At 40.0% G+C, this 14,631-nt stretch overlaps 1 protein-coding gene across 1 annotated transcript in view; it reads right to left on the bottom strand.

Annotated features, from left to right (window-relative positions):
- The window catches only part of RSPRY1 (ring finger and SPRY domain containing 1), a 44,001-nt gene that overhangs the window by 15,743 nt on the left and 13,627 nt on the right, over window positions 1-14,631 (bottom strand). The window contains exons 4-8 of the mRNA XM_034788805.1: window positions 13,902-14,014; window positions 9,306-9,432; window positions 7,546-7,604; window positions 3,069-3,135; window positions 2,165-2,296 (exon numbers count right to left, since the gene is read on the bottom strand). Coding sequence (XP_034644696.1) covers window positions 2,165-2,296; window positions 3,069-3,135; window positions 7,546-7,604; window positions 9,306-9,432; window positions 13,902-14,014 — 498 coding nt within the window. The remainder of the gene's footprint in view (window positions 1-2,164; window positions 2,297-3,068; window positions 3,136-7,545; window positions 7,605-9,305; window positions 9,433-13,901; window positions 14,015-14,631) is intronic.

The raw sequence follows: 14,631 nt of genomic DNA, 5'->3' as shown, positions 1-14,631 counted from the left end.
CACACACACACAGGATCCAATTCAGACTTGGCATACTTTAAAGCAACACAGGCATTATGCAAACTTGAATGCAATATTATTTCTTTACAGTGGCACCCAATGTTTGTTAGAACTATATCCAGAAGCAGGGCATGTCCTGCTTTGAGTCCACCTCTACCTCGATAGAACGCTGTCCTCGGGAGCCAAAAAATCTTACCGCGTTATAGGTGAAACCGTGTTATATTGAACTTGCTTTGATCCCGCCGAAGTGTGCAGCCCCCCCCCGCCCCCCCGGAGCACTGCTTTACCACGTTATATCCAAATTCTGTGTTATATTGGGTCGCGTTATATCAAGGTAGCGGTGTATTTGAAAAGCACCTAAGGGCTAATTGTGCCTCTCAAGGAACTATGGGTAAGCATTAAGGGCATCAGAATACATACCAAGCTGTGATTCATTCAGGACACACAAGACACCACCCTGACGGTTAACATGGGTGGAATTTTACTGTGGGAGGAATGGTGCCAGAGCAATAGTGAAAACTTTAAACTTGCTGCTGTCAGCTATTAGGCTAAGTTTATGCAGCTGACCTGAACCAATTAAGGCTGTCTTCCCCCTCCACTTTCAGGCCTTTCCCCACCACTTCCGTGACTGCTAGACTCCCACACTGGCTGATCAAATGCTTGAGTTTCATGGCAAGCAAAATATGTCAAGTAAAAGCAAGCAGCCCCTGGTGGCATCTTTATAACAGCTCATGATCAGTGGAGAGAAGAGAAGCCCAGCTGTGGGATTCCCTAGCATGCTGTTCAACATGGTCTCCCCATATTTGCTTTAACTCAGGGTGGCATTTGCTCCCGCCCAGAGCTATTATAAGTTATACCGTACACTGGGTTTTGTTAGAAATTCCACCCTGGAAAGCACCCACAATCAGGGCAGGGAAGACACAGGATGCTGGGACTCCACAGAACCAGGAGGCAAGTTGCAGGATATGCCATGGAAACTGCTCTGTACCTTTCCCTCCAAATCATTCTCTTTCACACTGGGGAGGAATGGAGAAGCATTTAGCTCAGGGGTTCTCAAACTGGGGGTCAGGACCCCTCAGGGGGTCACAAGGTTATTACGTGGGGGGTCATGAGCTCTCAGCCTCCACCCCAAGGCCCACTTTGCCGCCAGCATTTATAATGGTGTGAAATATAAATTAAGAACACTTTTTTATATAAGGGGGTGCAGTTGCTCAGGGACTTGCTATGTGAAAGGGGTCACCAGTACAAAAGTTTGAGAACCACTGATTTAGCTCTACAGTCTGTAGCCCACGAAAGCTTATGCTCAAATAAATTTGTTAGTCTCTAAGGTGCCACAAGTACTCCTGTTCTTTTTGCGGATCCAGACTAACACGGCTGCTACTCTGAAACCAACAACACTGTAATTCATCAGACAGAAGCCTTTTTCAGGGAGTGAAATGTACATCAGACTCATTACTATAGATTTATTGCCATTTGTAACAAAGCACAAGTAGATGCTCGGTTTCAGCATAAGCAAGACAAGCTGCTGCCTGGGGCCAACCAAGTAATTTCATTGTCTCTTCTCCCAGTGGTAGTGAACAAGAGGGGTATGCCTTAAACAAGGCTGGCAGCAGTGTGGGGTCCTTCAGCGAGTCAAAGCTTTGGGCCCATTAGTTATGCCTGGATTGGTTTGTTAAATAAATGACAGTTTACCAGAGAGCTACTCTTTCTTGGTTTCATAAATCATGAGAATCTAGTCTGTTTAATAAATCACAGGTTATAATCCGTCCTTGTGCAGATGTGGTATTGGTATATCCAAGAATATCAAAATGGTTTTCTTTGGGACAAAGTCAGAATACAAGTGCCATCTAGCTATTTTGAGCTTCTTTGCCGAAGCGTCACAGCAGTTACAGAGCAAATAAAGTTGAAGAACTTTAATTTTTAATAATTACATAAGGTTTGCTTTTCAAAAATTCAGGCATGCAAATGCACATGGATTTATGCACCTTATTTCTGTGTGGACACTGGATATCTGCACATACAAATATGACCAGACATACAAAACTATCAGTAAATACTTACACAAAACATGGTATCTGTGCACCACACACACACACACACTCTCAAAAGAGAGCCATCCTGCAAAGAGGCCATAGTGTGAGAATCCTGCTCACACTATACTTACATAGATTGTCTAAACTCCACTGGGCACAGAATCCCACTTGGCGTTTTAAATAGTCTGGATTATCTGTCCATTTCTCTAACAAAACAAGCTGGTCACTAATACAGGATTCAGAAATTGTCATTTTATTTTCACCTGTAATTTAAAAATGAAAAAAGTAATAGATGTAAACAAGAAACAGTGATTTAAAAGACAAAAAGGTAAATATTTTACAAGTACAATATAGAAATATTCTAAATCTCAATATTAAACAAAAAATATAAGAGTTCATGTCCCTTCTCCTGACAGATTAACCAGAAGAAATGCAATATTAAATATTCAGCATTTTACTGTACTAAATCATCTGAGAGCAGGGCTACTAGCTAGAAAAATAATAATTATAGTCTATTAACAAGACATTTTTTTCCAGCCATGGAGAGGCCTTCAAAGGGCTCCTATGCCTCTTCCCATCCCCAAAGCTAGAAATGGGCTGTAGTCCACGAAAGCTTATGCTCTAATAAATTTGTTAGTCTCTAAGGTGCCACAAGTACTCCTGTTCTTTTTATTTGATGGATAGCAGACCCTACGTGGCAATAATCGGAATTATATCTGAGGACAGCACACAGTATAGTGACGGAATTGTGTTCCGCCCATTCTCTTTCCAAGGAGGGTGGGGTCACTAGAGCAGCAGGAGTCTCCTCCTGCTAGCACACTTTTCCCTACAGCGATCCCATTCCCTGTCAGCCCAGGTATCACTGATCCTTACGGTGCACTAGGCTTAAGCTACAAGCTAGGAACATCAACCTACTTATTTCCAGTGCATGCACCGGGGACAGCAGATGTGATCAGATGAAGGAAATAACCAACCATTCTGGGGCAACATTAGCTCTATTGTTTTTACCGTAAGAAGTACTAGGCTAATACTTACTTGTTTGTGCAAACTTTTCCAGTGCTATTAGTGCAAAAAGCATTACCGTCGGATGGGACTGGAAATTCTAAAGACAACGAGAGTATTAAACACGTGCCATAGCTGTGCAAGATCTTTTTGTAGATTTGTCTAACATTTTCTTAAAACTAGCAGTCAGATTACATTTTCAAGGCTCTTCACAAGAGAAAGGCAGAGATGTTATGAGTAAGGCTACGTTTCAGTCATGCCTGGGGCTGCCAGAGCAGAGGCTGGCCCTGGGGCTTTCCCAGCTGCTGGGTGGTCCTGGGGGCAGCCACACCAGTGCTGCAAAATTCATGGAAGCTGTGACTTTCATGACCTTGGTGAATGATCTGCAGCCTTAATCATGAGCAACAGGCACAGTAGTAGGGGGGAAGTGGGCCATACTAGAAGTACTCACAGGACCTATTTTTCATGTCACAACAGTTTTTAAACCAGTGTAGTCTAGCTACAGTAGAACCTCAGAGTTACTAACACCAGAGTTACAAACTGATCAGTCAATCACATACCTCATTTGGAACCAGAAGTACACAACAGGCAGCAGAAGGGGGAAAAAAGCAAATACAGTACACTACTGTGTTAAACAAACTACTAAAAAAATAAATAAAGACAAAGCAACATATTTCTTCAGCATAATAAAGTTTCAAAGCTGTATTAAGTCACTGTTCAGTTGTAAATTTTTGAAAGAACCACCATAATGTTTTGTTCAGAGTTAGGAACAACCTCCATTCCCAAGATGTTTGTAACTTTGAGGTTCCACTGTATTTCAGGGGAGTTGCTCCTGATTTACCGTGATGTGACACTAGCTCTCATTGAGGGCCACTGAATTAAAAAATAATAATAAAGTTTCTAGCCCCAAATGCTAAGATGGTTTAATTCAGAAAAAATGAATTTTTCTGAATTAAACCTTCAAGATGCCTCATTCTAGTAACCTCAAATTTTGCGAGTTTTTTTCCCTTTTAATAGAATTCATGCAAAAGAAATTTCAGATGGAAAGTAGCTATTTGAAATAATTAAAGTGTAGGCTTAACAAAAAGGAAGGCTAGCCTTCAATATGCTCCATAATATAAACAAAGTTTTGATCCATGCGTTATATTATATATTTGACATATAATTTTAAATGTCCTTATCAGGTGTTATGTAGAGTTCTCAGTTTGCCCTTATAGTAATTAACACAAACGAAGGAGATGCTAATAATGATTAACAAGCAGTTTGGCACTATCCCAAGAGAAAGTTTGGTAGACAAAGTAGTTTATTTCTTAATCAAACAAGCACTTTACTAGCAAGTGAAAGTTTCTTCTAGGTTAGCCATGTGATTTCTTTAGAATTTGGTAAACTAGTAATAAGTAAGACTTGGCACTTATATAGGTGCTTTTCATTCGTAAAGCTCAAGTGCTTTAAAAAAAGGGTATCATTACCCTCATTCACAGATGTGGAAACTGAGGTACAGAAGTTGAGTGATTTGCTCCAGGTCACGCAGCACATCAATTTAAGAGCTGAGAAGGTCTCCTGAATCTCTGCATGTGGCCAACTGCAGGCCATTCTGCCATGCGGAAAGAGGTGACCCCTCCCAGAGGTGAGAGTCAGGAAGCTGAAAATTTGTTAGAACCCTTTGTGGGACGGTCTTAGTAGAACAGTCTGATTTTTTAAAAAAGTAAATTTGGTGTTTGTGAAAGATTAAACAGTATCCTCTGCTCATCCAGAAAACAGACACAGCATGGGCAAGATCCCCCAGATTAATGGGGCAATTTATCTGAACCGTGGGGGAAGGAAGGGAACACCCCTCAAGGATGTCTACCCTGCAGCTAGGAGGGAGCCTCCCAGAGTGGGCAGACAGACTCGCTGGTGGAGCTCGAGCTAGTGCTCAAAAAACAGCAGTGTGGATGCTGTGGTGTGGGCTCTCCAGCCCACCCAACCTCCGAGGTGTGAGAATCTGAGCCACAACGTCCAGGCTGCTATTTTTAGCATGCTAGCTTGAGACCACATACACCTGCCTATACCAGTTTCAGAATAAAAGACGAAAACAAAATTTACATGTAAAGTCAAAACAAATAAAACCTATGACAATTCTGCTCTACCCTTCCACTATATCTAATCTGCACAAGTTCCTCATACTCAGTGGTGACATCTGCAAGTAACATGTGTCGAACCAGAGACTTATGTTGTGAGTCTCCCTTTGAAATGGCAGCTAACACAAGAGATTCTTCATCCAACCTGTAACCGCCTGCTAAATGGCAGGTGTTATTACAGAAAAAAAATAAAACGTGACCCACTGCAATGCTCGGATAAAAAGTTATGTTTGGTTAAAAAGAAGCTATGGTTATATTGTGCCTTTGCTTAAAAACAACCCTCCTCCCCCACGTCTTTGGCTCCATGATAACTAGAAAGGATTCAATGAACTAGCAAGTTCTACAGTTTCCAAAGACATTTGACAAGAAACAGCCACCAAACAGCGATAGACTTGACTAAACTGGCTCCCTTAATATTATGCCAATTACTTGTAATCTTGGTAAGTTATAAGTGCAGAAAACCTTTTGAAATCTTTTATACCTATTATAGTCAGCATTTCCCACAACAGAATCAAATAACTACGGCAAAGTTTCCTACTGTAGTTTGTGCATGTCTAATAATGCTTTCACTCTTGGGGAAAAAATGGCTATTGAGTTTATTAACTTTCGTGAAGATTTTCACTATATATAATCTATGGCCCTGATTCTGTCCAATGCACCATTCTCTTTCCACCAGGGGTTCTCAAACTTCATTGCACTGTGACTCCCTTCTGACAACGAAGTTACTACATGACCCCGGGGGAAGGGAGCCCAAGCCCTGCTGCCTCGAGTAGGGGATAGAGGGGGGCTGGAGCTCAAGCCCTGACGTGCCGGGTGGGGGGTGGAGCTCAGGCTTCAACTTCAGTCCCGAGTCCCAGCAAATCTAATGATGGCCCTGACGTCCCCATTAAAATGGAGTCACGACCCACTTTGGGATCCCAACCTACAGTTTGAGAACCGCTGCTTGACACTGTTCAGTGCTTTAGCCCTCTTGTGTCAGGAGTTCTCTCTGTGGAAGGCTTGCATAAGATCCTAAATTAATCATGTGCTGGAAGCCTCTCCTATATTGGGCATTCACAACAATTCTAAAGCTCTGTTCTTCTAAACTATTTGAAGGTTAGTTTTGCTTTAAGGGGTTTAAACTACCCAACGCCAGTAAATTCAAAGGTCAGGATTAAAATGCTTTTCTTTTAACCCACTGCACTGGTAATGCAATCCAGTGGTATGTTAGATTGCTTTCTATACCTCCATCTGATGGAATGGTGAGGGACAGACTTTCAATCTTAAACTCACATTTTCTGGAGTTGTTTGGCCAGGCCCTTGATGTTATGTTAATGTTGCTTTTGGATTTAATATAAACGTGATCTGTTCATTTCTGGGTACCAAGTCCAAAATCCCTAGGATTGCTCCTAGCACACAATATTCCTCCTCTACTCCAGAAACACCCATCCTTAGTCATAGTGTTCTGCAACCATGATCACCAGTTACCGATCTGAACTGGCAGGAAGATACATAAACCAGACTATAAGCCTTCTATCTGAACCTAGGGTTCTTTAGCTTGATTATGGGTTATTGTGAATGTGTCTAGCTGAAACGCAGATAATTTTAGCAGTACAGTACTTTTTGGTGAACTGTTTGCAGAAGTAAGAGCACAACAGAAATTTTAGAAGGAATAAGGGTCACTACAAGATATCACAGGGCATTAAAGTACAAACTAATGTTCAACTACATCCCTGACCTTTGAATTCACAAGACAGCGACTTTAGTTCAAATCCGTTCTTCACTTTGACCAAAGTGAACGGATTAACTTGTTGTCTAGGAATACAATTGTGTATACCGCAACTTCCATAGCACATTAGTATCAATGTCAGGGTCTGAACGGCACTAAGAATTTTGGAGCAGGGATTCATTTTCTCTAGGTTCTGTATAGTGCCAGGCACACACTCTGTGCTTCACCAATTAAATAAAACAAAATACTTGCGGTCTTTATTTTCATAGATAGTCCTTCCTTTCTTTTTCATTCTCTCATTAAGTCTTTTTGACCCCTTCCTTATTAAATGGAATCTTTCTATAGTCTGATGTTAGACTTTCCAACATCAGCCTAAAGTGTTCAAAGTTAGTGAGTCTATCCTTTATTTTGATTATTTTTAATTTGTATGATTTGGATTTGTATGTTGCGCTCGTGATTGATTTCAGTGAAAAATGCTGTATGTAGAGACAAAGATAGATAAGATCCCACAATTACAAAAACTGATCTTACTGCGCTCTGCTGCAAGCAGTTTCATACAAAAAAGAAAAAAAAAAAATTAACAGCAACATTTGCTGAAAAACAAGAACATTTCCCACTTATGCATACAGAAGCAATTAAGACGCGAGAGCAGCCGAGAACGCTACTGTGCTTGGATACTTACCAAGCTCTGCAGTAAATATTCCAGTATTCCTGGGCTGAGTAAGCCTATACTTGCAGGACCTGCAAGAACACTAAAAATTAAATGCATGTATGGGAACTGCCGCATTATCTTTCTACATCAATTAAAGTTTACCAAGAGGGGCATTTTGACCCTGAAAAAGACCTTGCATTTACAAAAAGAAATTAAAGTAGTACCCAGGGCTATGTTTTTGCACACAAGCAAAAAATGTACATTCTACTGTATGCTTAATTTATGCATGCAGTTACTATGAATGTGCTCAGAAATTAGGAATCTGAATGCAGTGTCATGGATCTACCTTCCCTTTCTATGCACAAATACTCATGTGCATGTGCCACAGCTGTACCTGTGTAGTTCTAATTATCTTCAGTATTACTATAAAGACACCTGTCACCTTGATATCTGATAACACTTGTGCCTACATATTTTTGAAAACAGTCCCCAATGTATATTTATGTAAAGCAGGTAGTTTCTCGGACATTTTGTATTAATAAATCAAGGTTAAAAAGATCAGCTCCCTCAATCACTGGCACAAAATGAGTAATGCCCACAGGATCAAGTACTGGCAGCTTGATGCCTAGTCACCCAATCTGCGATTGGCATTGTGGCAACCGACCAATTAAAAATGCCCAGGAACGCTATCTGCTTAAGGTAGTGTGGTAGAAGGAAGGGCATTCTGCTTCATAAAATCCATGAACTGTGACAAATTGGTACACACACAAAAGCACTATTATAAAACAGCATTGACCCCATCACTGCCTGGATTTCTAGAGAAGCACCTGCTCTCACCTAACCAAATGGAAATGGTCAACTAACATAGGGTCTTATTTTGACCTATGGTATCGAGAGGGTGGCAAGGAGGAGGAATTGTCGTTATTTCAAATATCTACATCAAAAGTCATTATTCACGTAGGACCTACACAAAAATGTTTTATGCTCTTTAGTGCGGTCTCTGAAGCAATAATTAAATGCTATTTTTAAAACTGTGCTCATATCAACAGTGAGGCACAAACTAGGAATTTTAAAAAGACATGTTAATTTCAAGCACCCCAGAAAGAAAAAAATATAGTTGCCAAATGGGGCAACAATCAGAAGGGAATGGAAATGTCACTTTCAGCTTCAGGCAGGGCATTATAAATAAGTGGAGAATAAAGAGACCCATAAAAACAAAAGTCACTTTTAAAAAAGTAAATTCTCAGTGTCCTTTTAAATAAATAATGTAGCTGAAGAGCATTTGCTTCAGGTAACTACAACAGAACAACATTTGTCTGTGGAATGACAGCGGAAAGAACATCCATCATCCTTCCATTCATTCTCTTTAATAAGAATAATTGGTCCTTTATCATCTTGCCTACTGGCTAATGTGTTCCCAGAAATTCTCTCATCCACCCAGGTTAGGCCTGTAAAAACGTTAGCATTGGTAATTGCATCATCAAGGCTGTGTGTCAGGAAATCTTACTTTGCAAATACTTGAAATATATACATGTGTGGATTGAGGTTTTATTTGATAAATCAAATATTTAGGGAGTTCAGTGTAGTAAAATCCAAGTTCAGAGCCAAGCTGTTTGCTGGTTACTGAAATTAAGCCTTATCAATATGGAGATTTGGTCTGAGCTGGGAGACAAGATCTCTCCTTGTTCCAAAACGCGACATCAGTTCTACAAAGTCAGCTCTGAACGTTGCTATGCTGTGACACTACAGAAAACCCAAAGTTAAGCTTTCAGACTGTTCCTTCTGCTTACCTGCTAGTTTCTCAGCCAAACAGCCCAGTACTGCAGTTGTGTTACGATGTTTGGCAGGGTGACAGGAATCCTGGCAGGCAACCGCTCCATTTAAATTTAATATTTCAGTTAATTTCTGCAATGCATCCTAAAATAAAGACAGAATGCTATTTAACACTATAGGAATTACGGAACACATTGTTTTCCACTCAGTCATTCAATACAACTCAATGACTCTGCTTCAATATCAATGCTGACAGGATAATATTATAGATGCCAAGTGATAGTTTCTGTTTTAAAGCAGACCAGAAGTTAAATTTATCTTAAAGAGTTACATTAATTCATTGGTTACTGCCAAATGAGCCACAGTATGTCCGAATGCTCAAAAGTGATGTGCTGCCAACTGTATGAGAAATATTAACGTTTCCTTAACTTCAATGGATCAGTAAGATAGATGGCAGAAAACAGGGAGGACTGCCACCAAAGTGGTTTAATCTGTTCCAAATATCCTGATGCTATTTAAAAAAAAGTTGATTGTGTTATACAATTGAAAATACAGTAAAAAATGATTTGAGCATAACAAAAATGGAGATAGCATAGTTTTGTAAAGTGGACTCGGGCTGTTTCTGACTCTAAAACCACACCATCTCTCTCTCTCATGGCATATCCTGCTTATACTCACTGTGCTAGTCTTTTAAACAAGAATGAAAGACTAGCAGAAACCTATGTTGAGCCTTCGTTTCCTCTGGCTATTAATATAGGATTAAATTCGGAGTAAATCTAGAGTAACCCCCACCAATTTCAATGGAGTTACACCAGTGTAATTCCAAATTCAGTACAAAAATTGTTCCACAAATGGTTCCAAACTGCAACTCCAGATTCATCTCAATCCCTCTATCCTCGTGCCTTTAGGAAAGTTTCAGTTGAGCCAATTCAGACCCCAGCTTCACAACTAAGCCCAACATTTAATTAAAACAAAAACAACTCTCCACACTGAAGTTATCAGCAGGACATTTGGACAAGATTAGTGTAACAGTTTATAAAGTTTGATGTTTATATGCTTTTTGGGTCAGATTCTGATCCAGATTTAAACCAGTTCAACATGCAAAAAATCTGATCTTTGATGGAAGTTACAGGGAAATGTAATTGTGTTCCCAAAAGAACAGCTGCAAACAGAACTAATACATAGGGCTGACAACACGCAAAGAGCATAGAAAAGAAAGAAAGAATAACCAGCAATGATTGAGGAAGGGACTTGAGGTGAAAAAGTACAACTAAACTTAGAATAAGGATGACATTCTCAGACATGGCCTTTAGTCCATCTTAGTGAAACTACAGTAGAACCTCAAAGTTACAAACTGACCGGTCAACCACAGAGCTCATTTGGGACCAGAAGTGCGCAATCAGGCCACAGCAGAGACAGACAAAAAAAAAAAAAAGCAAAAACAATAGAAAATACTGTAAAAAATTGTAAAAAATAAAAAAAATAAAGGAAAAATTAAAAAAAAAAAAAAAAAAGAAGATTTGACAAGATAAGGAAACTGATTGTTTCTTTCATTTAAATTAAGATGGTTAAAGCAGCATTTTTCTTCTGCATAGTAAAGTTTCAAAGCTGTATTAAGTCAATGTTCAGTTGTAAACTTTTGAAAGAACAACCTGTGATGGTGCCCCCCCACAAGGCTTTATGGAATATGCTTATGAATGTATATGTGACATAACTGGAATATGTTTTAGGCTACATATGCCATGTAACATATCTATGTAAAGGTTATGATCTACTGAATATATTCATCCTATTTGTATCCATGTGTCATTTTTGTATTCGAAGTTATGACTATTGGCTGTGTACAGGCTTGATTTTAACTAGCCTAGCGGAGCATTTGGTCAGCTTCTTGAGAAAAGTGCAAATTAAGTGCACAATCAAAAACCACTTAAGGCAACAATGAACTTGAAGATGCCAATCCACATCTGAGCCTTCCCAGGAATGTGGCTTGGCTGGTAAAAACTGAGCCATGCATGGACATGTGGCTTGCCCATATGACTCCAAAACTCCATCTTGGAGCTGGACTTTGCATAGGAGAGAGGAGGGGGTCTCCACCCACAAGAGAAAGTCTACTTAAACCCCTGGGAGACCCCTCCATTTGGTCTTCAGCTGGCTAAAGAGATAGCCTCTCCACCCCCAAGGATACCTGAAAGAAACTGGAACAAAGGACAATAATTACAGGGGGTGTGAGTGATTGCTGGACCCAGACTAGCAGGAGACTAGTCTGTAAAAGGAAGCTTACTGGAACTGGTGAGGTTATATCTGTATTCAGTTTTCTTAGACATAGACTTGCGCGTTCTATTTTATTTTACTTGGTAATTCACTTTGTTCTGTCTGTTACTACTTGGAACCACTTAAATCCTACTTTCTGTATTTAATAAATCACTTTTTACTTATTAATTAACTCAGAGTATGTATTAATACCTGGGGGCGGGGGAGGCAAACAGCTGTGCCTCTCTCTCTCTCTCTGCTATAGAGGGCGAACAATTTATGAATTTACCCTGTATACGCTTTATATAGAGTAAAACAGATTTATTTCTGTTTAGACCCCATTGGGAGTTGGGCATCTGAGTGTTAAAGACAGGAACACTTCTGTGAGCTGCTTTCAGTTACGTCTGCAACTTTGGGGCACATGGTTCAGACCCTGGGTCTGTGTTGGAGCAGACTGGTGTGTCTGGCTCAACAAGACAGGGTGCTGGAGTCCCAGGCTGGCAGGGAAAGCAGGGGCAGAAATAGTCTTGGCACATCAGTTGGCAGCCCCAAGGGGATTTCTGTGATCCAAGCCGTCACACAACCATAACTTTTTTTCCAAGTTACAAACACCTTGGGAATAGAGGTTGCTTGCAACTGTACTAACATTAACTGTTTTGACTTTTTTCTTCTTCTTCTTCTTCTTCTTCTTCTTCTTTTTTTTTAAGACTATTCCACAGAGTTGCCAACGCAAGTATAAACAAATAAAGAAAGATTGAAGTTAAACATCTAAAAGCTAATGTGGCTTTAGGTTGACTCTCTATGGAAAATTGTAGCTTTCCAAAAGTTGGGAATACTGACTTGACAACCCTGTAAAAGGTCTTCAATTTATCCAGAACAGGTAAAGGCTGGACAACAGCACTGCAAGCTTCCCCCCGTGCACACGAACCTGAACGTAGGAGACTGAGGGGTTTCTCAAGGGTGAGAAGATAGCTTATTCTCTATGTCCCACTTAGGCCAGCCTTTTCAAAATTGGATGCCTAAAAACTAATGCCTTTGAAAACCAGACCATTTAGAAGTACTGAGCAAGTCATTGGAAACTGGGGCATTTTATACCTCTGAAAAACCAAGCCACTAATTTAGGTGCTTAACATCAAGCACCCACATTTGAAAGATTTGGTGTTAATACTCGGCCTCTCCTTTGAGAGCAACAACAAAAGGGCCGTTTAGTGCCAACCGTAACGGTAGGTTTGTTTTTAAATCTGGAACTGGCTGAGATCACGTCTTATTTCAGTCTACCTGGCAGACTCATGGTGTTGACTTTCTCACTACTAACTGAGGCAGACTGGAACCACTAACCACAGAAGAAAGAAGCTCCTTATCCAGTTACAGTATGTGATCAACTCTTGAGCCATCAGCTACTCAGTTTATAATTTTATTTAAGAGCCAATGAATTAGAAACTTCCCAATCTCTCACCCTGTGGCAATGTACAGTAAAAATTAAAGTTGGCACAGTAACAAGTGTAATACTAATGGAAGTTGCAGCAATGCCAGTGTCAGAAAGAGTTCATGCCAAAACAGAGATTTAAAAGGCCTTTAAAATAACATACCGCCAAATCACGTGAGGTGCTGTGTGCCCTGTGCTCCCACTACATTCGATGGGATCTGCGGATGCTGAGTACCTCACAGGATTGGGACCCAATAACACCACTTCATTTCAGTTTTTAAAATGCAAAAAGCTAAACGACTGACTTCTATTTGTAGTAAAATACAATGTATCCAGTTGTGAACACACACCTGGCCATTCACTTTAATCTTACTTTAAGTAAAGAGATCCAACAGTCAGTATGCAGCAAACAAAAGCTTTTTTTAAAAGTTACAATACTGATCCATTTATGGCTCAAATGTGTAAGCTAAAGAGAAAAAAAGTGTTCTGTCTTATACATAGATAAGTTAGGAGGAATTCAACACGGACACAAAGAAGTGCTGGTTTAAAACATGAAGAGTAGGTGGTAAAGCGGCTGAATTTGCACTGATTTGGCCTTCACTGGGCATGTCCAAGGACTAATACACCAAGAGGGCAGAAGGAGAGCATAGTGGCAAAAGCAACTAACAAAAGAAACCTCCCTACTCTCCCTCCAAGCACAAACTATTTTTCACTCTCTTCTCACCATTTTTTCCTGAAACACTTCGACCATCAAATAGCCCATTGAATGCCAGATCCTTGAAAGTGACCCTACTTTATAAACAACATCTGTTTTTAGCCAACTGACACTCAGGACACAGTTCACATCACTGGTGAAAGCAGCCCAGAGACTTCCATGGGAGTGGCAACCGCACCAGGCTGAAGTTTGGCCACCGAACGCCTGCATTATTTAACTTACTTTTGTTGGCAGTGGACACTCATCCAGTAGTAATGTTATAACAGCTGGCCCCAATGGATCTTCTAATGGAATAACTCTAATTAAAGATTGGACAACTTCCAGCCAGCCTTCATCTGTCAACCACAAAACAGAAGCAACTCTCAGAAAATGGTACTGCTATTTAAAATTGAAACAGAAGTGTTCAAAACATGCTGGTCTATATCTATCTATCTATATAAAAATATATAAAATAAAATTAAAAAAAAAAATCACACTTCAGTAGCATTTTAAAAAAAAAGTGACCCTACTGAACTCATCCGAATGTCAGATTTTAATGGGTATTATTAAAGGTGCAGTTAATCATACACATTGTAGATCTATGGAATTTTAATTTGTAATATGCTGAAGGCTTTTATTTTGGAGAGAATGTAAATTTCTATAATTGCCAGGGTAATGCTAGACAGAACATTTTAAAATGTTCAGGGAAACAATTCTGCCAATTGTGAGCACCTGGCTCTTGATTCGTTACATATGAATTGGTTCTGGGAGTTAAGTGAGCAATGCCCACTCCTGCTGTTAAACAAGCATTTACACGTACTGCCCTGCTTCAGACCAGATTCAGCACGGCTTACTCCCTGTGAAATCCCATTGACATCAATGGGACTGCCGGGAGCATAAGTCAATTCTGATGTTGACTTTCCATTGGTGCTTATGAAAAGCATTTTCAGAAATTCTCACCAATTCATATATA

Source organism: Trachemys scripta, chromosome 13, assembly GCF_013100865.1.
Source record: "Trachemys scripta elegans isolate TJP31775 chromosome 13, CAS_Tse_1.0, whole genome shotgun sequence".
NCBI classification, from domain to species: domain Eukaryota; kingdom Metazoa; phylum Chordata; order Testudines; family Emydidae; genus Trachemys; species Trachemys scripta.
This window is presented reverse-complemented; position numbering and strand designations above follow the sequence as displayed.